This window comes from Phoenix dactylifera, chromosome 9, assembly GCF_009389715.1.
Source record: "Phoenix dactylifera cultivar Barhee BC4 chromosome 9, palm_55x_up_171113_PBpolish2nd_filt_p, whole genome shotgun sequence".
NCBI classification, from domain to species: domain Eukaryota; kingdom Viridiplantae; phylum Streptophyta; class Magnoliopsida; order Arecales; family Arecaceae; genus Phoenix; species Phoenix dactylifera.
In genome coordinates this window covers 19,761,844-19,789,424 of record NC_052400.1, presented here as the reverse complement: position 1 = coordinate 19,789,424, position 27,581 = coordinate 19,761,844, and the positions used below count along the sequence as shown (strand labels likewise).

Below are 27,581 nucleotides of genomic sequence, written 5' to 3'. Positions count from 1 at the left end.
CCCTTCCTGTCCCAGATCGTCCTTGGCAGGACATTAGTATGGATTTCGTGCTAGGATTGCCAAAGACTAGAAGTAAGCATGATTCCATTCTTGTGTATTTTCATTTATTTCTTATGTATTTTCGTCTTTTATTAGTTGCTGGCTTGTTTGATTGTATTTAGCTAGTGTAGTGACCCATGATGTTGTTGGATCATGGATAGTTACATGATCTCATTTGTGGGGATCATGGGTAGTTGTATTGGGGCTATATATGGCACCCCCATATCTACTGTTCAGCAGAATTTTTGGATTAAAAAAAAAAAGACTTTGCTTTGGCATCTGGTGGACTCCAGACTCCTCCCTCCTTCTTCCCCTTCCTAATTTCTTCTCTAAATCAGCTGTCCCGCATCACTTTAGTTGGAATTTCGAAGTATTTGTAATAAGTTAGTGCTTCATGTGCTTTAAATATTGATATATAGATTATCAAGTCAAAAAAAATTAGCTTTTAGGAGCCACCAAGTAATGGATTGGAACCATTGTCATATTTCTCCATCTTTGTTTTCCCTGTTTCTTCATTTTTTTGATTCCATTGTTTGTGTTTTTGGGTGAGAAAAAAGAAAAGAAGAATTTCAGTTTGCAGAGATCAACAACACTATAAAAATTTCAGTCTTTTGCTTTTTTCTTTTCTTCGTTCTCCTTCACTGAATGATAAAGATAGTGATATAATAAAAGGCTAGACTGTGGGTTTGAAGATGGACTAGGTTGGACTATCATGAGTACCATATTTATCTTCCAACTCTCCTCCCTCCTTTTCACTCTCGCTGCTGCTCACCTCGTGGTCATCGTCGATCTCTAGTTGTCAGACGAGAAGGAGGAACAGAATGGAGAAGTAAAATCCTAGTCAGAAGAGAGGAGAAAAAAAAAGAGAAAAACTTTAGGACTTCTTTTTTTCCACATCAGCCAAGAAAAAAATGAATCATCAACTTTTAGCAAGCCACGTGATAGTACGTGACCCCTCCATCATAGCAGCCAAATGAAATTCACAGATAGGATCCAAACTGAGAAAAAAATGAAAATTTGATAATCTGATTGCACTATATTGAAGTTCAGAAGAAAATTGAAAGCCCACAAATAATTCAAGATTTTTGTCGCAATTAATCCTTTAGTCTTTACTGTTTTTCAGATTTCTGGACCAGAAAACTCCACAAAAGCTAAACGTATATGTAATAATGCTCTACAGAAAGATAGCAGTAAATCCTATAGCTTTCTTTCAAGCAGTTGATTAGAAATCTAGAACTAAAATCAATTATTAAAACAAAAGGAAAGATTTTTATCTCTTGTTACTGATCCAAGTTTACCTGTAAGCGTGTACATACGGCGATGACATGTTGGTTGTGCTCATCTTCTTGCCAGGTTCAACAGAGGTGCAAAAGGAGGAGGGGGCTCAACAAAAGCTCCTCACCTTCAACTTCAATAATGATCTTCGTGATCTGTGCTGTATCCGAATCACAATGTAGTGCGACTGTCGAAACCCAATTGGACTTGCAACATCATGAACCACTTGATAGCTTCCTAGTGTTTTTTTCAGAAATATAATGCCCATGGTCTGGTGGAGAGTGAGTGGTAAACGCTGTCATGAATTATAATGTTGGCCGGTGGCTCATTTCCTTGTTTTTTTGGCAATCAGATGCTATTGATGAGGCGACATTTATGGGTCAGTTTGGTCTGATGAATGATGATTCTTGGGATTTGTCACAATGACTTACCACATGACTTACTGGGAATGATGCTTGTCGGATGAGTTTTTTCTCAAGAAGATCTTTGATGAAGTTTATTGTTGATTTCGGTCATTTGGATCAAAAGTAGTTTTCATCTAAAGAATGATAGACGAGCTCAGGACTCCATTTATGCATAGATCAAAATTAGTCTGGAACCAATGGGAAAAAAAAAAAAGAGTTTTTGTCTCAAACTTCTTCGATCCTTGCTTCTATTTTGAGAGTTTGAAGCTAGTGCAGAAAATGAAGAATTTTTTCTGATCTTTAGCCTATTAAATTACTCCGGTTTTCAACTCAATCTTTTTAATTTTTGAGAGCGCCTTCGATGGGAAGAAAATTTTTATTTCTTGATTAAAATTTTCATTCCTATCCTCTTTATCATTGGAAATCCCAAACTTCTTTTATAAAGCAGAGCAGGAAGTGGTTCACCAGTGGACGCAGGGGAGGGGCCGGCCCTCCTTATATGAAATAAAATATAATTTATTTTTTTCACCAAAAAAATACCTCAAAACTATATCTAGGAAAATAAAATATGGTTACAAGCTGGACCATGTTAAACTAAGCCTTTTAGGAACCTTTCAGCATCTCCCACAACTTCCCTGAATTCAGGGAGTTGAGAGATAAAACCAGCATAAATCTAACATATGGTGCTCTTTCCGGTCAGCATACTTAAATCCTAGTTGCACTTTGGCGAGTTCAGAGTGCAAACTGTCCTTTTATCTATCTATATATATATATATATATATATATATATGCTTAAATTTAAGTGGGTTCGCCTCTCCAACCAGACCAGGCCAGAGCTCATCCTTGCTTGTGACCCACTTCTCCTGCGTCTTTGATGATGCTGTCTGCTTCCCTTTCATCATTACTTTGCTTGCAATGATGGTGGTTATAAAAGACCTGATTATGTCTTGTCACTTGTAACCTGTAACCGAAGGAGTTTTTATGAAGGAAGATTCCAAACCAAAGTTGGGTGGTAAAGAAAATGAGACCTTGGTGAGGACCGCTAGCTTCCGTTTTTTGTTGGCGTTAACTTTGAAGAGTATTTCATCTTGGGAACCACAGGGCCATGGAATGCATCAAAAGCCCTCGGAGACCATGCAAAAGGCTCTTTCTGCCACCTTTATCTCCTCTCTCCAAAACCTCTCATCCGCTCTTTTTTTTGGTTTTCAGAAGAGCTGTTAAGTTGAACAAATGAAAAGATGTCATTCCTTCTTTAACTTTTCCCCCCTCTTTCTTTGTTTGAGAAGCAACTGACAAGCACCGTTCATGTATGTCTCTGTAATTCGAGACATGCTCCTAGTTTTTCTCTGGGATGCCATACATGCATCCATGTGAACAGCATTCTTTTTTCAAAAAAAAACAAAAAAAAAGTAACAGCCGTCGCCTATAACACCCGAAATCTAAGCCACAAAGATGCATCAGACACAGCGATGACATTGTTAAATTCTTTAGGCAGTGGGTGGATCCAACGTGAAAGCCTCAGAATGTGAGCTGGAAATTAGAATTCGCTTTGAAAGGCATGGTGTAAGATTAGGGACCGAGTTATGGTAGCTATGGGAAAAGCCGGCATGATTTCATGCAGGACATGTAACATCTATGTCCTGGCCACAAACGTGACGTTGGTCGCATTTTTCAGAAAAAAGTTCACTTTGGTAGAAAAGGGAAACTAAAGTGAAATAGCTTTCCTGAGATGAGATAATATGGGGGAAATGTTATAAACACAAGGAATCAGAAAAACTCTTGAAAAATGATTAAACCCACTGGTAAACCACTTTATATGAGATTTTTCAGCAATTTTATATGATGCATAATGCATTTTCTATATTCTTCTTCCTTTCCTTTTATTATTTGCTTTTTTTTCGTATTTTCTCTTCTTCTTCTCTTAGTTTTCTGTCGTTTGCTTTGGATACTTATTTGGCCTTTGTTTCCTACTCAGGTGATGTCGTCCACTGAGAAGGTGAGTTACATGTCGTCAAAATGAGGGTGATGTTCTTTTATTGTCGTTATGTTCCGTGCAAGTTGGTGAGCTGAAAAGGATATATGCAAACATTGGTGAGCATAAAATCACCCAAAACAGTATAGGGAAACGGCGTTCACATATTTATCATGTAACAGATGGGTCTTAGCAGCCGATAACAAGCCTGATTATACTAAGCAAGCCAAAGACATTATAACATCTTAAACTAGAGCATCAAACAAGGAAACATCTTAGTTTAGTTTTAAAAAGAGGTCGCCGTCGATCCAAACATTAAAAAGATAGGTGCCCTAGCTTTTGTTTGTTCTCATAATACTGAAAGACAAGCTAAACAAAGGACCAGTTAACGAACACGAAGCGGGTGCAGCGGGCTTCATCTTCTTTGCAACTGCAGGCCCACACCACATCAGACTACGCCGACACGCTGCCCGCCCATGCTGGGTAATGTCTCAAGGCTTGGGCTGGGCCCGAATCGATCCAGTAGGGCCCATCAGAAGCTTTTTTCTTTTTGACCCTTTTGATTTTTGGTCGCTGCTCAGGGACTTACAGGATGGATGTCCGGCAAAACTAATAAAAGGTTCCATGTAAACGCATTCCAGGCTTCTCAAGGGTTAAAAAGTTAATACGAGCCACGAACCTTGCCCATATTCACCGTCAGGGTTTTAAGATCAGGTACAATATTGTAAAATAGAGGAATTAGAAGAAGCTCGCGTTTGCCCTGGATATTTATTAACAAAGAAGAAATAAAAAGGTGAAGCGAGACCAGCGACGATAGATTATTTCTCTAGTGCTTGTTTGTATTTATCTCTAGCAACCATTCGAGGCTTCGGTGGATATGGTCGACCGGACCAAGATCTCCAAATGCGACACACATTTAAAGAATTTCAAAACATACTAAGGATCATAACATGCACTTGTTAAAAATATTAAATGATAGGAGAATCACAGAGAAAGGGAAATGAAGTATTATTGAGTACAAGAACAAGCTAGTAGAGCTCATTACGGTACAGGATGTCCAAATCCTCCATGACTTCCCTGGTGAATGTGGTGGTGGTACCATTTGCACAACTCTTTTATAACAAACCAGAAAGAGAGCAACAAGATCGACAAAAACAATATCGACAAATGGTCTCAGTATCAATAGAGAAATTGATGTGCTAGCCTGATACATACTCAATGAGCCGCCTATCGAGCTCAAAATGTTGGCAAAGAAGTTTCTGCAAATGGAGAAGGCACAAGGAACAACTGTCAAACTTCTACAATTCCTTGTCATTTTGAACTTTAATCTACTAAAACTCACAACCCATGCGATAATAATTTACCAAAAAAAAAAAGTCAACACTTCAGATTACATGAGACATCTTTTCCATAATGATTATTAATGAGAAATGGATAAAATATGACTTGACACAACCACAATCAACAAAAAGAAAGCTTTTATTAGTAATTATCCGACTGGAAATTATTGACAGCTTCAGAAACCCCAAATGAAAGATGTACGCATTGGTCAATCAGCAGATAGCCTACACTGTGTAATATTTTGCCACTACAACTCAACAAAATATTAAGGGGCAAAATATTAAGGTACAAAAATTAATTTTTAAGTTACATATGGCCATGATATTTAAAATGTGCAATCAGCATATTTGATATTAAAATTATAAAACAAGAAAGGGAAATAGAAATGAAACTGACTGCTTATCTCCAATAGAATAAATAAGATCAACTTCTAAAATGCTTGCTTTCTTGGATCCATTAATGATCTTAATTTCCGTTGCTCCAAAGAATTACTAGTGCATCGACTTCTTTCAACATCAGACTGACTTTTGTGGATTTTGAGTTGTATATATGATGGCAACTCTAAACAAGGTATTAACAGAAGTTGTTACTTATTTACAGATATTCTACTAGTACGAGAAAATTAAGCTTGTATTGTCACCATTTATCAGTTCAACATAGAAATCCAATGTCACCAAGCATTTCAATATAGAAAACTTAATCACATCCATTTCAGTATATACCGTAAATTCTTTTTGTAATTCAACTATTCACAACCCCTCAGCAAGATCTAACTAAGGGTGACTAGATGATGAGCCAAAGATGTCGCATCGTCATTCATCAACGGCATTGATGCATGACAGTTCGTGAACCCTCAGTCACTTTAAATAGACCAGAGGTTCTAAGCATAACAGTCATCTAATTGTTTTTCGGGAACATGGATAACTAGTAATCTTTATCTAATTTTTACTAGTACAGCAACAACAGCATGTTCGCGCTTTGCACATTGTTAGACCAAAGACATTACGTATACATGAAAGCATGCATATAATTCAACTGGCCATTGACGTTATATAGCTCGTGAATACACTGCAGACCAATCTAAGTATACAAGACATCAACAAGTAATCCTACAAACATAAGCATCACTAGTTCGACTCAAACACCTTCAACTATCAAGGGAATACTTGCATAGCAACACTGTAAAAGCTGAAAAACAGATCAATGGCCTACAGTCATATGCTTAACCATCTTTTTGGAGACTTCAGAAATAGATGTAGAATAAGCTCATCCATAACCTTAGCAACAAAACTTGTCATAAGACTTCACTAACGATATCAAAATGCTGAAAATTCAAGAAAGAAATCGAAATGAAAGCCACATAAAAAGTTTGCCCTATTAAAAGAAAGGGAAATCTCCATAACTTCATTGATATTGAATCACAGAAGTCTTTTCATTTCCTTCTAAACTATTTCGCACACTTCCAAATACTTCTCAAAGAAAATAATTGGTTCTTTTCTTCCCCTCTGTCTTATACGAAACATCTAAGTTTAACTTCATGACTTGCACTTCTTTTGTGCCATTGCATGAAAAAGCTTATTATCTCCTGCTACTGCATTCAGTCTGAACATGCAAGGTTAGGGGAAATGAGGATTGCATTCCAGTCTCATAATTCTAATGATCATGAAGCTCCTTAATAATAGTAGTATAAATTCAATGTAGAATATTGTCAGGTCACATGTAAAAAGAGAAGTTCCCATAGCTTTTGGAGAACGAGCGGAAATGTCAAAATATACTTATCACTGATTATCATCAAGCCGCATGTCAAGAAAAAAAAAACAAGTAACCAGTTATGGGAAAAACCTTGGTAATAGTTGGCATGGGACTATTGAAATCTGGAAATCGAGAAACTTCCACCGCATTGTCAAATAATATATAAGTTGGAAGCTGACCTGTGTATCAATATCCAAGTCAAAGGGACCTAAAATACATGTAATAGTAGCAAAAGCCGTAACTTTGTAAGCAAGGAATTAATAGAATCAAGTGTCACCAACAGGATGCAACACAAAAATATGACAATAGAAATTTACCCCACAGAGATACTCCAAACGTCTCTGCAGCATTTGGGAAGTGCCCGATATCAACTATTCCAAAAGAAATATTTTTATTTGAATATCTGCCCAAAAACTCAGAATATGTAATGCCAGATAATAAGCATGAGATCTGTAAAGAACTTTATAAACATAAAACTGATGAAGGAAATATTAATAAAATATGAAACTTTCTGATGCACGTGTCAAGAACTTTATCTAGCACAACAAATTTCAGAAAATAAATAGAAGATACTTGGATGCAATGTTATGCAGAATGACCCCCCTTCTAGTGCAGTACTGATCATCTATCTCTGGCATTACACAGCACCAGATGTGATAAATCTTAAGGGCATGGTGGTCCTACACAATTTGATGCATAAGAGTCGCCCTCATAATGTAGAATAGAAACTCACATGGTGGAGAGCTCAGGAAAAACACGACTCGTGCGTATCCATGTTGAAGAGCACAAAGTCCGAAATTCAACCTGTTAAACAGTAAACTTGGCCCTCTCAATAAATCATATGGTAAAAGAAAAAAAGATCTTCCAAGGAATTTAATTAGGGTAATTTAATCCAGAAAGACAAGCTCAAGTCAACAACAAAAACAAATTAAAAAAGTAAACATATACCAATGAACATTGTGTGTGCATGTTTGTAGAGACTCCCCAAAAAAACTAACATCCAACGACAGCAGCAAAATACATGGAATGGACTAGATGGTGCCAGAAACACTAGTTCATCAATTTTGTATAACAATAATTAGTATAATAGGTATCTGAATTTTAAGTTGAATCATTCGGTTTGAAGAATTAAAAATGACCTGTTGAAATATCAATTGGTTAATTAGGATGAAAAATTGAAAAACAAGGAACATGGAAGATAATCAATGCGTCCACCTTAAACTTAATGTGCTTACTTTGCCTACTACTCTATATGGCTGTTTCTTTAAGATATTTTAATTGTTTACAGAACAAGTGGTAACTAGTAAGTACAAATGATACTGTCAATGCCATGACCCATGAGGATGTTTGGAAAAAAAAAATCTCCACAGAAGCATTCAGGGTATTGAATAATGACAAATTTTTCAAGGAATTAGAAAAAAATATATGCAGGGAAGGTTTTAAATACCAGCTAAATGAGAAGATATAGTCACTTTACAAAGAATATCGTACTATAAGTTGTGAAAAAGATACAAAGTCTTATATCATATGCTGATTTTCTCCATTGCTCTATCTTCTACCTAAAAAAGCTTCTCATTGCCCCTGATATATAATTCCAGGTCTAAGTGTGTCAAATCTACTCTAGAAGAAGTAAACTTGAAGTATGTGCAGGCTAACCACTGGTCAACTTGTATTATCAAAGTGGAATTTCTGGAAAATATGCCCAGGGGAAATGATGTCTAGGACCCCAGTTAATATAATTGTTTTTTGGAAAATTATTTTATCAAACATGTTTTAGTAAATTGAGATCTGTAATGAGATTATTAAAATAAATATAACAACAAATATCAGAGAAGAGAACTCGTATCAATTTAAAAGTATTGAGATGATCTCAGGATTACCAAGGAATTAAACTTGAATGGCGCATGGTGCCATTATGACAAGTTGTAATAAAATGAAAAGACAGGTGATAATGATTTTATAAACTAGATTAGATTCATGCTACAAAAGTCAACCATGAAGACAATTTTATTCTTCTTTATTAACTGAAAATTTAAGAAAAGAGAAACAGTCTCCATATCACTTTTGTTAAATTTAAGAAACCATATAATAACTTGGGGTCCATAAGGACTAAATTTGTGCTGTTGAGAGTTAAAAAACAAATATAAAGAGGTGAAACTTGAGAAGGGTAGGGTGCATGTGATATCTCAGTAGACACTAAAGCAAAGTTATACAGCAAATATGGATTTAAACCATGTATCGGAAACAATGTACTTAGAGATGCATTTAAGGAACCAAAGTACAAATGTGAATCATTTTGTCCATATTCAGGCTCACTAAAAATAAATAAAGAAATGTTTAGACAGCTAATTGGGCATGTTTGTAGGATATTTACAGACAGAACCAAGAAATAATTCACAATCTCTAACAATGCACCAAAACTCATAAAGCATTCAAATAAGGACTGATAAACAATAGGATATGCAGTTAGTCTACAAAAAATAGAGAGCAATATATAGATAGTGTGGAAGAAAGTATGAAGATAACTAGACAAGAGTCAGTCATTACATTGAATCTGATGGAATAGTTGAGATGATGCACATGCGACACATGAACATCGATAAGAGGTCCCCTGTGCTAAGATGCTCCAACAAGACATACTAAAAATAAAGAAATAAATGAAACTTTCATGATAAGGCAGGTAATTTTCAAGTTTTGCAAAGTAGAAAGAAGAGTCACATCAAGGGCAAAGAGCACAAACTGATAGAAGTCATAAAAATATGATCCAACCTTTGACATCTCAAGCATAAGGGAGGATTACCGATAAAATTGGTGCAAGCAGGTTTCAACAATATAAAATTGTGGGATAACAATGCAAGCTAATAGCAGGATGAATTGCTTCAAAAGGTCAAATGTTAATGAAGTGGAATGGCCTGCAAAGTTGAATGGCAAGAAATTGGAGATACAGGTGCAAGCAAGCCATGCTGATGATAAACAAGCCAATAGTATGTGCCATATATTGAAGATTGACAGTTGAGTTTTGTGGGAAGTATCTGAAAGAAGGAAGCATGCTGGGAAATACCCATCTTACAAAGGCTTATGTGCAAGAAGTGGATAACCTGTATACTTGCAGGATCTCAAGATAAAAGGACTCAAGTTGCTTACATAGAAGGTATACTACTTTGAGCATGTATGTTAAGTAAATGGATAGAAGCTCAAGGTCCCAGGATCTAGAACATGTAAGGAAAGCCAAATAAAGTAAGGTCATCAAGTTCGAGGACCATGAATACAAGAACATTATCAGTTATTTTCAAGCTCACCTTCATATATCAAGTAGCAATCCATCAAGCTATTTTATGGCTAGCTCTTCATACGATGTCAAGTTGTCAACCCTCTACTGAATGGTGTTAAATTTCTAGGTGACATCTTTGGGTCAGCAAGGGGCATTTCCTGAAACCTAAAAGACCGATTGGCATGTATAAGGACGTGCACTATTAATTGTGCAGTTTAAGCTAATGCTATCGAGCAACAGTCCAAAATTTCTCTGGGCTTCGTGAAAGGCTGGACCACATCACACTTAATGAATACAGGAGAAATGCAATTTCTTTCATGGCTGCAAATAGTTAGTTCATGTTGATGCCATACCCTTTACTAGTGTTTCATCTTTTGGATTTACCAATCAGGTGGACTCCAACAGCATATTTGAAAAGTGACAAACATAATGAAAATATTTACCTTACCTAGTTTAGACAAGATGTATGGCCAATATAAATGGATGAAATAATAAATGCTAAAGTAAGCACTAAAACTGACCAACCAAAATCTCGAGGTCTTTCCTTCAGTTAATAAGCTTTCCAATTGCAACGGAGTCAATTGACTGGAATCACCTAAAGAAGTCATTAGGGTAAAAACATAAAATAAAAATCATATCAACCAATTATTCTAGCAAATAAAATGCAAAACTTTTCATGTCAGAAAAAAAGAGAGATAAAAGGAATAAAGGCCTCATGGTTATCCAAGTTGCTTACAAGCAAAAAGATGTTAACCCACTAGTGCGTTCCATTTACATCTACAGCTTGGAGACTCGCTTATTCAAATAATCTATAAACTACTTTCAGCCACGTCATTTTTTCCTATGCAATTCGAACTAGTAAGTTCATATCCTTTTACTGCATGAAAGTAAACTTGCACATAAAATAAAAATTCTATATCATAGTAGTAGGCAGTTATCAATAGGATGCAATATAGGCAAAGATGATAGTCTAATATGATAAAAGGATGGCATAAATGAAGGAAAACTTTTAGAAGTTCTTTAACAACGACTATGCTATATGAGAAGTTTTAATAAAACTATGCTCAAAGGGGACAGCTATGTAACAGTATTCCGCTATAATTATAGTAGAGAAAGCTTTCAAGAATGCAAAATGATAAGATCTCATGATCATATGTAGTGTACAATTTACACAGACAATAGCAAGAGAAAACAACTCAAAACTTATCAAATGTATTATAAACCTTCAGAATGCTTGATCTTACGAAGAAGTGCTGCCATGCCAATTTTCAGGGGAAAATGTGTAATGCAAAGAAAACTGCCAAAAGTCGGAGAAAGCTGTGAAGGAAAATTTAAAGTGTGACCACCCATATGGCTTGATGCCAAGAAGGCCAGCCATCAAGTCCACTTTTATGCTTAGGATGTTGACAGAAAGATTTAGATGTAGACTCCCATGATTAAGAGTATGCAAGAGGACATATGAGATATCATGGCGACAATGCTTGTGCAAGTGTTGAGACTACACCAAAGATTGAAATGCAAATTGACTCACCAGTATACTGAGCAATATAATGGAAGAAATTATTACAGGTCACAGAACAAGCACCAAGTGTTCATTACCAGAAAGCAAGTGGAAAGCAGACAAAATGAATTCCAGATATCAAAATTCAGAAATAATAGTTAAACTGTAAAACTCTTAGTTCATATCATCCTTAAAATCAACTGTTTGTTTAAGAAAAAAAAGGGCTATAACATAGATCTCAACCGATATTAAGCCTATACATGTAATTGAATCAGATATCCATTAGCTTAGGTGAAGAATGAAAAAAATGAGCCATACCTAAACCATCATAAGGTGGTTGCTGACATACAACATATATAACTGCAAGAGATAATCAAAATGTATTAACTTTTTTGAAAAAAATTACAGAAAATGCCATCAAAAAATTTAACAAACATGTAACTCTAAAACAACTACAAAATATCCAGAAAATTCATCCAAAGCCACACACAAGAACTCATCATAAAATTTCATTACAATATACCTAAATCACCATCTTGACAACTAGGGCAGATAAATAGTTGGAAACAAAATACTCATAATACTGGAAACTCTGAATTAGATCGTTAAGACAAAACTTCCCACCTACAAAATCTATATTCTAAATGGATTCTTGATGTAGGATATAATATGCAGTTCTCAGCTATCCCACGTATGTGGGGCATAAAGGCATGTGGTCACTCAACTTTGAGACTGGTGAATTTTAGCTATGTGTTTTCCTTATTTAGTCATTATAAGGGTCAAGAGTTAGTTAATGTTAGGAGTTTAAGGCACTACAGTGTTCCTTATGTTTTCCTAATCCTGTTTCCTTGAATAGCTTTTTTTTTCACCTAGCATATCCTACAATCATCATTGAGACTAAAATCTTAATTGGCAAATATAATTCCAATTCACAAAGACCAAGTTTATTAATCAACTATGCTTCTGTTGTTTAAAGAAAAAACATCTGGTGGTTATTCATAACTTTTAGAAGTCATGCGTCCTAACATATTTTACAGCCAGTTAGCCTAAATGCCAGAAAATGGATATCTAAAATGACCTATTTTAATGTTGGAAGTTCCATTCACAGTGTGAAGTCCAATATATACAGCATACATGAGAAAGGAAGAGCATGCTATTGATTACAAGGTATGAGGATTTATAAAATGACAGTTCTCTGTCACTAATATATGGAATTTGCAAGATCAATAGTAGTGCTAGCAGAACGCAGCAAATACTGTTATAAGAGCTTCTTCGTCCAGCATCCCAAGCTAAATACACACATACAAAAAAAAGTTTTCTTACTAGTGCCATAAGCACTTTTATGATGTTGATCTGTTCCTTTCTCTCTTTTTTGTCTAGCCTATACTATATTACACAATCTATTAAACTGCTAATTTAAAAAGTCAGCAATATTACGAGTTCACATACCTATGAACCCTAACAAATAACAGAAAGCCAAATGATAGTTGATGACTAAAGCAACTGCAAAGAGAAAACCCTGAAAAAGGAAAGCCCAAAGGACAAGTAACCAATAAGGCAGACACTTTGTTAGACTTCAGAGAAACATCTGCTGAGATTGAAAAGATAAAATAGAAATGTAAATCATAATGAAGCTCTTATGGCATTCTCAGTCTTATCTAATTTACTAAAAAAATTTCATATAAGGATCACCAATGGGAAGTGAACAATTGAAAGGCACTAAAGTTGCATGAAAAAATATGAATATCTTGTAATCATATTAAAACAGCAGATAGATGGCCATACCTTTGCGTAGAATAGGGTATCAGCAATGAATGCTTCCCAAGTTTCCTCTTTGACCATCTGTTGAACAAGTACAGATCTGGATCAGCACAATACGTCATTCATAAACAAAAGTGTATTCAAAGCTGTCAGAATCATGAAGTCCATGCTAGAAGTCTTTGTCTTTATAGTTCTAAATGTGATACTGTATCAGTTCAATTAACTCATGATATCACTGGATCTTACTGGACAGAAAGTTGTATGGTCAGCCAGTCGCTTTAAACACCACTCACCCTTTCCGTAGAAGACGGATGGCACATAGATATTGACAACACTTCGACCAAATAGCTTGGTAAATTTTTTGGAAGTTTCAGATCAATTTCTTTGGTTAACAGCAGTGGTTATAATAAAGCAGTTACAAAAAGCATGCCCACTAATATATCTCCCAGTCAAGGAGCTTCCCTGGAATGTCGGCACAGTTTGCGCACCTTCCTTGTTGCAGTTTATTCAGTTATACTCTGTGTCAAACTTAAACTTCATCATTGTAAGAGGCGATTAGGAAAGGCAAACAACTGCACGAATGAAGCTTCCTTATGTTTACGTAGGAGAAGGTAGGTTGAAAAGATCAGTGTACTAGATAAATTTGCAGCAGCATTTCTATATATTTTTCATTGTTACAACATTGGGATTCTTGATGGGCTTTTCATTAAACATGTTGCAAGCTATCCTTTTTCTCCTTCCCCGTGACTCTAAAGTCCAAGAGGTATAATTCAAGAGTTTCGTTGAAGTCACTAACGAGATGTATTTTTATAGTTCACCTTTTACCAAAATATTTTAGTGCATGATTTTTGCTTGGACGTCCCGGTGCTTCCAAGAGAAAATACTAATTTTGCTTAGAAATTGGCAAAAATTCTGTAAATGATGCGCGACACTCGCCTTCCACTGGCAATTCTCCACAACAAAAAGTGATAAAAGAGCAATCTTTTAGTTTCAAAGAAAAGAGCCATCAACCAGGAGCCTATTTACTCTCTCCGTCCAACCAGTGAAATCATCATCTATATCCCTGCATCGTTTGACGTGGCACTTTCTTACAAAGGAACAAAAGAAAAGGCAACGCGCATTGCGTGTTCACTATCTAATGCCCATCGGTGCGGAAATTTTCTCAAGAAATAGCAAAGAAATCAATAGCATCGTACCTTTACTGATACCAGCACCAAGAACGTAAGGATCGCTTGCATCTCCTGCGCATCCCCAAATCAAGAGATTCAAAATCAAAGAAATACGAAATCAACTTCTCAATTCTTCGAAAAAGAATAAAAATTTCAAGAAACATAGAAAAGAAAGCATCTGAATATAAATCAAAGGAGAAAACAAGAAATCTAGGTGAAAATTTCAAGAAGAATAGAGAGAGATCAGAGTTGGTGCAAATACCCGACGGAGGAGAAGATGGGATAGATCCGACGAGATAGTCTGAGGGACGGAGCTGCGGACAACGAAGTAGGAGAAGAAAGCGAGGAAGTGGAGGAGGTAGAAGGGCTCCGTCACCAGCAGATTCAGCCATGGGAAAGGGTGATTCCGGTTCTTGCCATTCGCCGTCGCGGTCTTCGCCGGCTCCATGTCTCCCACCTCAACCGTTTGGGGTTTTTCTCCTCGATGCCGCCGCCGGGGAGCAGCTCCTTCGGGCGTCGTCAAACGTTTCGCGTCCGAGCTCTCCGCAACCACCGTCTCCTCCTTTTCTTCACCAGACCTGAAGCACATGTCGGGTCGGGCCTGGTTCTTGCCGGGCCTGGGTCTGCTTCCAACAAAATCCTTTGAGACGCAAGGCCGGCCCTGCTCGGATTCGATCGAAATTAAGAGCCCGGACCCGGGATCCGACCGCCCGAAATTAGGAGAGGAGGGAAAGGGCGGCTGGCTGGGGAGGCGTTTGCAAGGTTGAGGGAGAGGGTTAATTAGATCGAGGAATTTTGTCTATTTTTATTTTTTAAGATATATATAGTATTATTTTATACATAAATTGATATGATATGTAAATAGCACGGCTGTTTGCACGCTTGAAAAAGTGAAATCTGACGAGAGCCAAAACGAAAAACCAACGTCCGGGCCGGGAAAAATCAGGTTGGCCGGCCCCGCCCAGGTCAGATGACCCAGGCTTTTTTTTTTTTTTTTTTTTGATGTAAAGGGAGGTAAAAGAAGCTATCCCACTTTTTATTGAAAATTAATCGTATTTACAACAGATATGAATTACATTGTCAAGGAAAAAGAGGAACAGATGTAAGAAAAAGAAGCTAAATGGCTCAGTGTCTGATAATCAGGATAGGAAATATTGATGCTTGTAAGAAGCAGTGGAAAAAAAAAATCTTATCTAGACCAACAAGCAGGAGTATTTATTGTTTGAAAGTTTCAAATAATTTCACAATGATTCCTAGGCCAACACTTTTCTGCTATACCAGTCTCTTTTGAACATAGAAAGCTCTGTTTTGCTGATCTTAAAAGACCAAACTGTTGTACCTCTTTCCACATTCGAATAAGACTTTACAAAAAACACCATAATATAGAGACCCATGCCAAAATTGCTCCAACCACTTCGAAATTGTGACACGGTGCATCAAAGCTGCTTATCAGATGAACTTGCATTTATCTTTTTGTTCATTTTTTGAGTTGAATAGTTAGTAAGACCGAAATATGATATTGGTGATATTAGTGACTATAACCTGATAATGCACTTACAACAACATCTCCCAAAGCTTCCATTTTAGAAATTCACGGTGGCCATAATGAATGAAGCTGGATTCAGACGGATATCATGCAACCTTCTTAGTTTGTTGGATGTATACGTATATACACATATTGGTGGAACGAGTAGTTTACATAATTATATTATATTATTTTTATTTTATATGTTATTACCGAGTTGATTTAGTAGATTTTTGGGCCGAAACGAGCCATGGGTTTTCGAACCATGATGAGCCCTCCAAGTACAAAATCATTTGCTGACAATCACATAGCTCCATAGGCTTGGGATTTGGCTGACAACACACCGCTGTAAAAGGTTAATGCTTCTCTTTCCTGAGTACCCATATCTTCTGGTTATTTTAAGGTGAATTTTGATGGTGATATGGCGATGGATAGAGCTTCTGGTGGAGCAGGCTTTGTTGTTAGAGACCATTATGGCAGATTGATTGCAGCTGGAGGTCGGAGCACACCTGATTTGACTGTTATTGAGGCGGAGCTACGGACTGCTTGGGAGGGCATCCGATATGCGAGATCTATGTTGGGTGCCGACAGATTGTGTATTAAGGGGGACTCTACTACGGTGATTGACTGGATACGGAAAGTGGATAGGTATGGTGACGGTTATCCGTTGATTCGGGAGATTCGCAGATTAGTTCAGGAGATGTTCGCTGTTCAGATTGGTCATGTGTTTCGTGAAATAAATAGAGCTGCGGACTGGGTAGCCTCATACGTGGCACGTCATTCTGGGGACGTCATCTGGACGAGTTTAGGGGGTGTTCCCCACCTGTTGCATTGTTTACTTTTTTTTTGATTTAGCAGGATGTACTCAAACTTGATTTATTAGAATTGAAATGCTGTCTTGACCAACAAAAAAAAAAAAAAAAAAAAAAGAAAAGAAAAGAAAGAAAGGTTAATTTTAGCTTAAGCTAACGCACGATCCAAAGATGGTTATCCAATTCTAAGAGTTGGCGACTTCGTTTAAGAACACAAATATGTACAGATCGCCATCTTGCAAACTAAAGGCTACATCTACCCGACGCCCTTAACCTGCGTACAAGCCGCCGCCGCCACCTTCGTCCTCCTCGCTAACGTACCCCGCCAGATTGACGTATCGCTCCTGCTCCCCCCTCTCCCTCCACCGGGCCCTGCACACGACGCAGCTGGCCGCGCTCCTCCCTCGGCTCCTCCTCCAACCCAGAAGGCACTCCCCATGCAACGAGTTCCCGCAGGTGCCGCACGTGACCAGCCTCCCTCCTCCCCCCATCCCCTCCAAACAAATGGGACAAACAGCGCCGTCATCCTCCCTCGCCCTTGTTCGATCGATTTCGCCGTTGCCTGAGAAGAGCCGGTGGAACCTCTCACGGGTCCGGGATCCGGCAAGGACGTCGGGGGCTGTGGGTGTGCCCAGAAGGCGAGCTAGCTGCCATGGCCGCAAGGTCCGCCTCCAGATGCAGGCATCGTCGAAGGACAGACGGAGAACGCGGAGGAGAACGAAGAGGATGTGCTTGCAAGGGACGGTGCGGTCGGGGCAGGTGCATGAGGCGGTGGTGGCGAGGGTAACAGTGTAGACGTTACCGGTGGCCCCCAAGATGAAGAAGCTGGTGTCGTTGCGGTGGAGGAGGCGGAGCCGGTGGCGGAGCGCTCGGATGATCCGGTCGGCTACATGCTGGGCCGGGTTGTATCGGGAGCCGACGTTGGTGGCCCGGGTGCTGGACCGTGGGGAATTGGAGCCAACGGACTCCATGGGTGGGTGGCTTCGGTGGCTCGTGGCAGTCATGACCAGCTACACCATATATATTTGGTGTTTTGTAGAAGGAAGGAGATGTCTTTGGTGTGGTGGTATACGTTGAGTGCTGTATAGGAAAGGACAAAGGATGGCGGATGCGGAGGGAGAGTGATGGGATTAAGTAACTTTGAATTTAAGACAGGCTTCTCCTTTCGTCTACTAGATAAAACGGAAGCCTGTTTATTGCAGCATTTTTAGCTTAAGCGAAAGTGCTTCTGCGCGTACGCACGGCCATTTACGCATGCGCTGATGCGCACTTATGCCGCCGGCGTGGCCGTGCAGAGTTTCGCAGCGCAAGCTAAATAGCCGGTGCAATTCTAGGCTTCAGCGCCATAGACGGGATCAGTGGCCTCTTGCACGCGGCCGCATCTGGACGTAAAAGAAGGCATGCAAAGACCTTTTGCAAACATGGCGTTTTCCGAGCTTAGCAGGCGCCACTTGCCACAGCTAGATATACGTCTGCAGTCAGATATAAACTGAAAAGACAATGCTTTAGTTGCCATGCATGGTGATTGGTTAATTTGTGGTGGCTCAAAGAACAAAGAAATGTGTGCATTAGAAATGTATATACTTGAAGCAAGACATACCATCCATCTACAACGAGCAAAGTTGACGAGATGGATGAAGGTGCCATTTTGGCAGCCAACAGTGACTGATTGCTTCAAATAGAGAAATTTTAAAGAAAAAAATGTGCCATTCTTGGACTCTTGACAATGCTGTCAGGGAAGAAAGGTCCCAGCTAGCCACCACAGTGACAATGCTGGTTTGGCTTCAAATAGGGAAATTAACCTATAGAACAATATTGATTGATCTATCTATATATACTGCACCTTAAAACTTCTCGGGCAAACTTGAAAATACAGCGAATGAGAAAAAACGTTGATCGCATTTATAGACTATTTGGTTGCCTGCAAATCCAATTAAATACAATAAGATTTGCAATTGTAATTAGAATTGTTGCAATTCATTTACGGTTGCAAAAAGCTTTCTTTGTTTGGCTGACAGAATATAACAATTTCACATACCTTTGTAGTAGGTGTCATAATGTTGTAACTGACCCGTTAGTTTATCCCTTGAGAAAAAAATATACTAATTATAATTAGACATCAAAATTAACAACAGTAATTATATATAATGGAATTAAATAGCAATAATAATAGTATATAAGATATCAAACTATTCATCCAACATCAATGTATCCGACAACCTGAACTCTAACCTTGTTAAATAACCTTAACCATTCTATCTTAAAGGCTTAAATTCTTGAGAAATTATTTCTTGCATTGCATACACCACATGTGTATATATATATATATATATATATGCACGTAGATAATCGTAACCACTCATTTCTATAGCCATGCACCGAGTTGAGCACTTGATAATGGGATCTATATGAACAAGCAACTGTGATTGGCTGCGTGCATGGCCATATGGTGGTGCAATGTAGGAAATAAATTTTTTTGGGGAAAGGATCAATAATTAATATAAATCAAGCTCAACAGCTCTAATATATAAGAAGAACTCAATTAAAACCTTTTATTTAATCCAGCTGCTGTTCCTAGAAGCCACTCATTTCCCTTGACGGCGCAGATTCTAGGATGGAAGACTGCCTGCTGTCTACGGCAAGCCCAACGTCCAGAAGTTAAAAGGGAAAGCCCCACAAGAACTCATGAAGCTAATTAAAACTTTCAACAAGATAAATGAGACATGAGACCCACTTGCTTACCTTTTCCCACTGCTTTTTCTGATGGAATTGCCAACTATGTGATCCGTGATCCCTTCTATAAATTAGCACTGGAAAGCTGTGCGGATATATTTGCTTGAGGAGTTGGTGATATGGAGCGGTTTGGCTGCACGATTGAAATGGAGCCCAGAACCCTGAGTGAAGGAGAACTGAACGATGCACGGGTACATAGTTTTGATCTCATCGTCTACATAGTTTATTTAATGAGATAGTTATTCATTTCTATATATATGGTTCTTACTTGTGCTCGTAATAATTATATATTCTTCCTAAGCAAGGTACATACAGATGACATTCTTTTATCAAAGGCAACAGTTTCATTTGAAGCTTTAGATTTTAAATAATCAGTTTTTTATCATTTAGAGATTGCAACTTATAATGTGACAATAAGAGAATTATTAGCTTAAGTTGCGCTTCTGAAGGATCTCATGGAGCACGTAGAAATGGAGGAGGCTACTTCCTTTAATTGAAGGCACAGCCAGAAGTATGCAAAACAAGTAGCAGAACATGAAAAATAGGCTTCCTCCAATGTTTCTCACATGATCTTCCATGTGTTTTCCCTCGGTTTCTAGCATGTATTTTAACTAATTAAGCCATCATCCATCTCATCCAATGGAAGGATGAACACTTGTTTCCAGTAGATTCTTTGGAAGCATGCCTAATAATCTGGATAAAGGCTATGCAGGAAGCAGCAGTGGCCATAATACAAAGTAAGGAGCCCAAGGAAGCATTGAGTATCTTCACCCAGGTATCATCGTATGTTCAAGTATGTTTTTGTCTATATTTGGCATTTCATGATGACAAATATATAGCGTTTATTAACGAATTAAAAGAGATCGCAGAAGCTTGTGTAGAAGTTAACATCTACAAGAAAGAAAATGTGCTGCAATTTTTATGAGGAGCAATATATAAGATGTGCTGTATTTGCAGGGAAAGAGTTTGACTGGAGCCGTAAAAGGACCGGGTGAAGAGGTTGAGAGGCAGGGTCATGGTATTGAAGAAGGAACTGGACTTGCTAAAAAATCTTGGAATCTTCCATGCGGTCCTGATAGCTCTGAAGAATTCCCTGATGGAACCAAATTGAGGGAGCCTCTCTCATCTCCATTTTGAAGTGTGACTGTCATGTTAAAGGCATTATATATTCTCCTTTTTTTTTGGTTTTATTTAGAGTGATAGAAAGCATCATTCCTTTTGGATAATAAAAATCTTTAAAATTTTATTTCAATAACAAACTTCGTGCATAAAATGCCCTTATAGTGCATTTGCACTATCTTTTGCCTTACGTTTAGTGCAAGTCAGCATTATCCTTTACATGCTATAAAGTAGACCTTTTTTGATTGTTTCCTATACATTCTACAAAAACATGACCTATTTTGTGTAACTTGCTAGCCATCATATCCCTTTTATTTAAGATTGAGGGGGATGATATTATGCTTTCAAAGTATATGGATAACGATTCAGACAAGTGCTAAAAATGTAAAATAAATATGATGGTTTTGAATGAGATCTGATCATTTGTTTTGGTTTTATGGACCAAAGAATTATCCATCACAGCCTGACAACTCTCTATAATGACCTTCTGGTTAGTGAATTTTTTTTGGAGATGTATACACTTAGTGAAATTTAAACCGACTACACATGCAAAGTAGCATTGATGTATATGAATTACGAAGATGGGATAGTTTGGATGGAAGTAACTATAAAAATTGAATTCAGAATTTGGTGATGACTTCATGGTTGTATCATCATGAAGAAAACTAAAGCTTTATGACATGGTTTGGACAGAGAAATCACTAAATATTCCTTTGCTCTGAAATGTTGCGTAAAGCTTTATTTAAAATAGCCAACCAATCATAGCTTAGTCCATTGGCATCCTATTTACTTAAAAGAGGTCTAGAGTTCAAATATTCTTTACTTATGATATGAATATTATGTAAGGGCCACGTCATAAGATTATTAAAAACTTAATTTGTATTCATGTCCACTTATTAAAAGTAGTCAAGTCCAATTATCGAGTTTTGAGAATCATTTACACCTCTGTCTATCATGCCCCATATTGATAGGTTTGAGAATCTCAAAGCACAAACATGGGACTAATTGAGAACTAGCAAGTCTAACCTCTTCTCTCTTTCCCATCAAAGCCCTTGATCAACTCCAATCAGCCTTTTGATGCCTCTTGGTATTGCATTCCCGTCAAGACGTCACGAGAGCTCTGTTAGTCACTGCGATAGCATATACCCGCCAATTCCCTATCTGTCTCTCTTCTCTCTATGATATCAAAAAATTCTTGTTTGCCACCTACTCCTTTACCCACTTTTGCTACAATTTGCTCCTATGTCTTTGGTGCGAGACCTCGCCACTCGTGGCAATTTTGCTACTAGCGAAGATGGTGCCATAGTCCATGATGGCACAACTATCCATGCTTCCATTAGTTTTGTTTCGGCCCTTCTAAATAATGTCAATGATGTGGCGCAAAACAAAGGTCCTTTATAAGATGCATCATAGATAGCCATCTATAAAATTTTCACTCTTAAGAGCATGGATTGTAAGACTTGATAAATATACTTCCATTTCAAGCTATTTGTATTTCTCTTTTATTTAGAGGCAGAAGAATTGAAACAATCCGGGGTATTTAAAAAAAATATAACATGTAGAGATATTACAACCTTGCGTAGTTATAACGAAGAATTTAAATGAAATTATTTATCCCACCAAAGAAGTCATAAGTAAAAATGGTTTAATAAACTTAAAGCAAAACCGGCAAGCGAAGTACTGATATCACTTCAAACTAACTATAAATTTAAGCGGCGTCAAGTTCTTTCAAAATCTTCAGCAGATCCTGAACGAATAATATTCAAACAATTTTTACACATAACCCCTTACAATATTGATATTTCTAGGTTTGTGCATCCTACTATGGCGTTATAGCGAAGCTAAATTCTACGGTCAGGTTAGTTTACCGTGGGGTAAATCTCTATGCGTTTCCCGTATCTAGTCCTCTCTCACCCTCTCTCTAGGGTAGGGTATGGGGGTTCTTCCTTTCGAGGGGTCCCGAGAGGCAATCCCTCTTCCCCCGCGACCTTGCCTCACCCGTCTCTGCTCACTGCGGCGGAGCTGCCATTGGACGCTTCGCCATCCCCGGCCAGGTCGCCGCCGTCTCCGCCCTCTGGCGGGGGACCTTCGGCGCCTCGGACCCCCCTCCGGACCCCGTCGTCACCCTCGAGGACTGCGTGGACATCTCCCACGTGCCCCGCCTCGCCGAGTCCCCCCCTCCCCGGAACTCAAGGCCGGGGCTCGAAACCCGTCGCCTGCCCTCGGCTACCTCTCTTCCCCTTCCCCTTCCCCTTCCCCTCCGAAGAATCGGGCCGAGGCAAGCAATACGGGCGCCGTTCGTAGGTGTTGCAGGTATGTCAGCTGCAGGATCCTGTGAGCTCGAGCTGGTGGCCTCCGGCCAAGGGGCTGCGGCGGCGGGGAGCGCGATGAGAAGGGGAAGGGCTCCCCGGTCGATGGCCTGGTCTGTCCGGCGGCATTGATCACTCTGCCGCCACCAAGAGAGGTGGCGAGGCCGGAGCTGCAGAGGAATAGCTTCCCTGTCGGAGGGCTCGATGAGGAGGAGTTGGTCACTGTAATGGGTATGGCTAACCCTGTTCTGGCTCTTTTATATTTTAAAATTTGGACTTTATGCTTCTTTCTGTAAATCTGTTTTAGCATATTAGTTATTCTAGAAGTCAGGTGTATCAGCCAATCGAGTGGTTCTTTTGTTGGAGATTTATATTGGTATGTCCTAGATTGTCTTTCAGATACCTTGATTGACTGCAGTCGCTTTGCGTGCATTGTTCGAGTTTGTATTTTGTGAACCTCTTAACTAACTTGGATCATGCTACTAAGGGAGTGTTTGGTTCGCGACCGGAATCAGATCAGAAACGAAATAGATTGGAATGGAAATGGGAAAGGCCATATTCCCCAGCATGTTTGATTCGTGTCTGGAATCAGAATTGAAAATTCAATTAAATACAGAGGTATTTTTGGAAAATGAATTAAACAGAGGAGTATTTTTAGAAAATCAATTTTTTAAAGTAAATTTGGTGGAGTGTGATTTGAATATTAGGGAGAGAGCCGGGATTGAATTTTGGGGGATTTAGGTACATTCACTCTTAGAATGAGATTAGGGAGAGAGCCGGGATTCAACCCCATTCCCATTCCACAGTCCAACTTTCCTCAAGAAAACATGTCCTCATTGTATTTGGGATTGGATTTTTAAACAGACTGTAGATTTACATGTTGTTGTCGAGGGTTACGGCTTCTTCTACTTGTCATGGGGTGCTTTTTAAATTCGACTCCTGTTCTCTTGAGCTACTGTCCCCGATTACGTCCCTTGGGCTTGGTAGTATATCTGGCAGTTTTTTATTTTTCATCACAACTGCTTGTCATGCAGGCCTCTCTAGTGACTTTTATGAAGGAACAATAAGAATAAGGTTTACATTTCTCACCTTACTTGATCTTACAATCTGATCAGGGCAGTGACAGCTGTAATTTGGTTAATTAGGCATCTAGCTTGTAACTATGTCATCTGTAATCTTGGAAAGGTGATATTTTCTTCTCGCTATTGGTGTCTAAGATTGCATCATGAATGGCTTTCATTTTGTTCTATGAAGATGAAGGGACTTCTTTGTATGCCACTGATAGCTTGAACATGGGTATAATACTTGTCATTACATTCATGTACCTAAGATTTTTTTGATTTGGATATTTATGTAGAATTTTTTTGAATGCCAATTATAGCTTAAACAAAGCTATAAGACCTGCCATTACATTCATCTGCCTAAGTATATATTCAGTTTGGATCTTCTGCTAGAACTTGCAAGCTCAAACAAATGAAATCAAAAAAAAAAAAAAAAAAATCCACGATTGTGATCCCACTCTCTAGCATGGACAACACAAGAACATATTTGTTGACTTGGATGGATCAGATTATTTTTGGTAAGACTTATAGAGGAGTAGCATTATCATCCATGCACGTGCCATGTTGGATTTGAAGATCTTAAAATTTGTATTTCTTGTATTAAAACATAACAAGAATGTGAACTAATTTGTTAAGGCTTGTCTCTACACTTCATGCAAAATTGGGGCACATTGTCCATTGAGACAGTGAATTTCAAAACACTTTTCATGTCTTTCATTCAAATTTTCTGAAATTCTATCCTGTCTTTTGAAGCTGTATGACAAATTCTACAATCCCTCCTACAACAGCTTGTGTATATCTGTACTGCTGGTGTCTTTATCATCTCCTCGGCTTTGTGCTCAATAGATATAACGCTTTTGCTTGTGGTGTCCCTGTGGTTACTTCATTTGTAATTTAGTTCAGTTGCCTCTTTGTGTTTTGAAGCTATGTCGTCTTCTGGTGGAGTATTGCAGTTAATCTGTTGGGGTTATACAATATTTTTGCCTTGAAGAACATAAAGTTGTTGATAAATACGAGTTAAGAAGCTTAGTTGCATCGTTCTTTCAGGTCCTCCAGGGCTTACCCGTGCATGTTTTGATGTGCTTCAGTTTGTAGTCTATTTGGTATCTTCGTCATATCTTCTTTTCCTATTTGAAATTCTTTTTTACATGTCATAATATATTAGAGTATATACTTTATAGTTAAAATTTGTACTCTAGTGTCAACCGCTCTTTGTTCTTTCCCTTCAGATTTTTCATCTGGTGATACAAACTTGGTACCGCAAGAATTAGAACTGTGGAGTGATATTGAAACACACACCTGGTCCATGGGATGCTAAGTGGATGCATGCCTTATATCAGGCACTTTTTTTTTGTAATAACTATAAATAAGGGTTGCACTTTGAGGTTTTTATGAAGATCTATGCTCTTGTCGATTAGAGGACTGAAACATGGTAGAACCCTGACTAAGATATTTTAAGGATGGTTAGACTGGTTGCAGAAATAATCGAAATTTAAAGGGGGGTTGTATTATATGTGGAAGAAGAAAACCATGAAATATGAAAATGTTATTTCGAGTTTTAAATTATTTTATACTGCACGATCTTTGTGATTTCTTGGTTTCCTCAGATCCAAGCCCATCCAACATACATAAAACTAAAACATTATTTACAGAAACTGTTCACAAAAAATATAGGAGCTCTTGAAAACCGTGTACAAATGATCAAAGTCATTTGATTCTATGTGTACGCTCTCGAAAATTACTTCAGTATGATACATGGTGATGAGATACAACACATATCGCAAATTCGAAGTGCTTAGTTTCATAAATCAGTACACATATAAAAGAGTACTCTCTCAAAGTGTTCTATATCACTAAGGCAAAAAGTTTGGAAGAGTAAAAATTATATAATGCCAATAGGTCTGTAGGCAAGTGGAGTTTTGGCTGTTTGGTTTTAGTTTGGCCATGTCAACTGGGTGTCACATGTGGCTTGGGCTTCAGACAAGCTCAGCTATAACTGTTCAACCCAGCTCATATGTTACTTGAATGAGAAGATTGTTAAGTTGATCCAGGGTCTACCCCCCGCCCCTGAAAAAAAGAAGATACTCGAAAATTTTCTTCTTCGGTGTCAAAAATTCAAGGGACATGCATAAAGATTGAATATTGCAAGTTAAAGCATATCCAAACTGATGCTCTTTGCTTTCTTTTTTCCATATTGTGCAGCAATGTGATGCCCAAAAGGCTCTTGCAAAGAAAGGCATGCAGTCAAATTGCGTTCTCGTTATTGGGGTGCAGCCGGTGGATCCTCAGCAACTCCAATTTCTGAATGGGAGTCTCCACGGCAGTTATCATGGGGGCTTCATGGTTTCCTTGTCCTCACATTGTACAGCTGGGAGTTGCTGCCAGGAGCTCGTTAGGACCCCCTATCTGACCTTTATCACTTACAGAATGGCATCACCACCACCTGTGAGAGGGATGGAGCTCCGTCCGGGAGCCCTTGCTTCCCCTACAAAGTCAGTTGTGTCCAAAGTTATTGATGTTTGGCATATGACTAGGATAGATGGACGCTTTGCTTTTGAAACTTCATGATCAAATTCTTCTTGACAGGAAATCTCTACTTCTTTTCTGCCTACGTGCTTACAGAAACAAGCAGCTGAACCAGTATGCTTTTGAGTTTGGAATCAGTTTCATCTCTTTCTGTTGCCAGCTTCAGATCAGTTGCTGCTGCTGGTTATGTGTCAACATTTTGTACCATTACGTTCTTTCGGTTCCTTGTATATCATCATCGGAATTATTAAAAATGTTTTGCCAGAGCATTAATCAATATGTTTATTTCACCCTATAGAGGCTGTTTAGGTTCCAGTAACCAGTAAAGCCCGGAGCGTAGACTGTACCAAATGCTTATAAAATAGTGATCTACCATTTTTTAAATATTTTTGTGTGGAGGAGATATGGGTGGAGTTGATATTTCTCCTCTTTTTTTTTCGTGAAAAGAACGATGCGATTGTAAATCTCTGCTATCATAATGCAAAATAGTTGAGCCTCCTTGTGTGGGCCTTGAGCTTCCATGCGTGGTATAAGGTTGCCATTTTCAATTTGCCAGGCATCCATCTTAAAATGCTGCATGCATACCCATTAGTTTATAATAAGGGTCAACATATAAAATCATGGTCATCATGTGACTCACCCTCATTGTGGTCTCTTTCTTTAGCCAGTAGTACTGAAAAATAAATCCAGCCATCAATAGGTTAGGGTCTTGGGGCTACATGGGATATTATCGTGAGTACACGAATTTCTTGATCGGCAGATAAGAAAACCTACGATCTCCGGATTGATGAGACTTGTTATGTTTTGATTTATTTATTTTTTTGTTCAAATTAGATTTGTGTGCGTTTGGCCATCCGCTTTTACAGGATCTAGAAGACGTTCGGCGGCTGCTATAGAAGTACGTTGTTTTTCAATTCATGCATATATTTTGGAAGGCAAATGAAGCTATTGATTGGATTATTTTTTGTTGCTCATTATTTTAGAAAAATACTTTAGCTTCGCTTTGTATTT

General features: G+C 38.3%; 3 protein-coding genes and 1 pseudogene across 9 annotated transcripts; 2 read left to right on the top strand and 2 right to left on the bottom strand.

The window, feature by feature from the left end:
• Positions 1-4,624: 4,624 nt before the first annotated feature.
• On the bottom strand, positions 4,625-15,236 carry LOC103710243 (thioredoxin-related transmembrane protein 2 homolog). Of its 5 annotated transcripts, XM_039130367.1 has the most exons (11): positions 15,083-15,160; positions 14,748-15,047; positions 14,513-14,557; positions 13,341-13,397; positions 13,005-13,074; positions 11,874-11,915; positions 10,576-10,649; positions 7,517-7,587; positions 7,101-7,186; positions 6,874-6,991; positions 4,625-4,949 (listed from the first exon to the last, which is right to left on the bottom strand). In XM_039130367.1, the coding sequence occupies exons 2-11, from the start codon at positions 14,931-14,933 to the stop codon at positions 4,634-4,636; spliced, it is 1,065 nt and encodes a 354-aa protein (XP_038986295.1). In that variant the 5' UTR covers positions 14,934-15,047; positions 15,083-15,160; the 3' UTR covers positions 4,625-4,633. The 5 variants fall into 5 exon arrangements, with proteins under 5 accessions (XP_038986295.1, XP_038986294.1, XP_008794120.2 ...); XM_039130366.1 differs by having other exon boundaries at positions 14,748-15,227; XM_008795898.4 differs by having other exon boundaries at positions 4,632-4,949; positions 6,874-6,962; positions 14,748-15,225.
• Positions 15,237-16,986: 1,750 nt separating this feature from the next.
• LOC103710286 (mitogen-activated protein kinase kinase kinase 1) lies at positions 16,987-17,793 on the bottom strand. Its single transcript, XM_008795949.2, has one exon. It carries the CDS (start codon positions 17,791-17,793, stop codon positions 17,092-17,094), a length of 702 nt encoding a protein of 233 aa, XP_008794171.2. The 3' UTR covers positions 16,987-17,091.
• A 1,870-nt stretch (positions 17,794-19,663) lies between these two features.
• On the top strand, positions 19,664-20,843 carry LOC103710244. 3 transcript variants are annotated; one of them, XR_005513563.1, is made up of 3 exons: positions 19,664-19,746; positions 20,005-20,330; positions 20,513-20,843. XR_005513563.1 is itself a non-coding variant. In XM_039130645.1 (3 exons), the coding sequence occupies exons 1-3, from the start codon at positions 19,675-19,677 to the stop codon at positions 20,690-20,692; spliced, it is 315 nt and encodes a 104-aa protein (XP_038986573.1). In that variant the 5' UTR covers positions 19,664-19,674; the 3' UTR covers positions 20,693-20,843. The 3 variants fall into 3 exon arrangements, 2 of the variants coding, with proteins under 2 accessions (XP_038986573.1, XP_038986572.1); XM_039130645.1 differs by having other exon boundaries at positions 20,268-20,330; XM_039130644.1 differs by having other exon boundaries at positions 20,259-20,330.
• Positions 20,844-23,012: 2,169 nt separating this feature from the next.
• LOC120111943 lies at positions 23,013-27,089 on the top strand (annotated as a pseudogene).
• Positions 27,090-27,581: the final 492 nt, after the last annotated feature.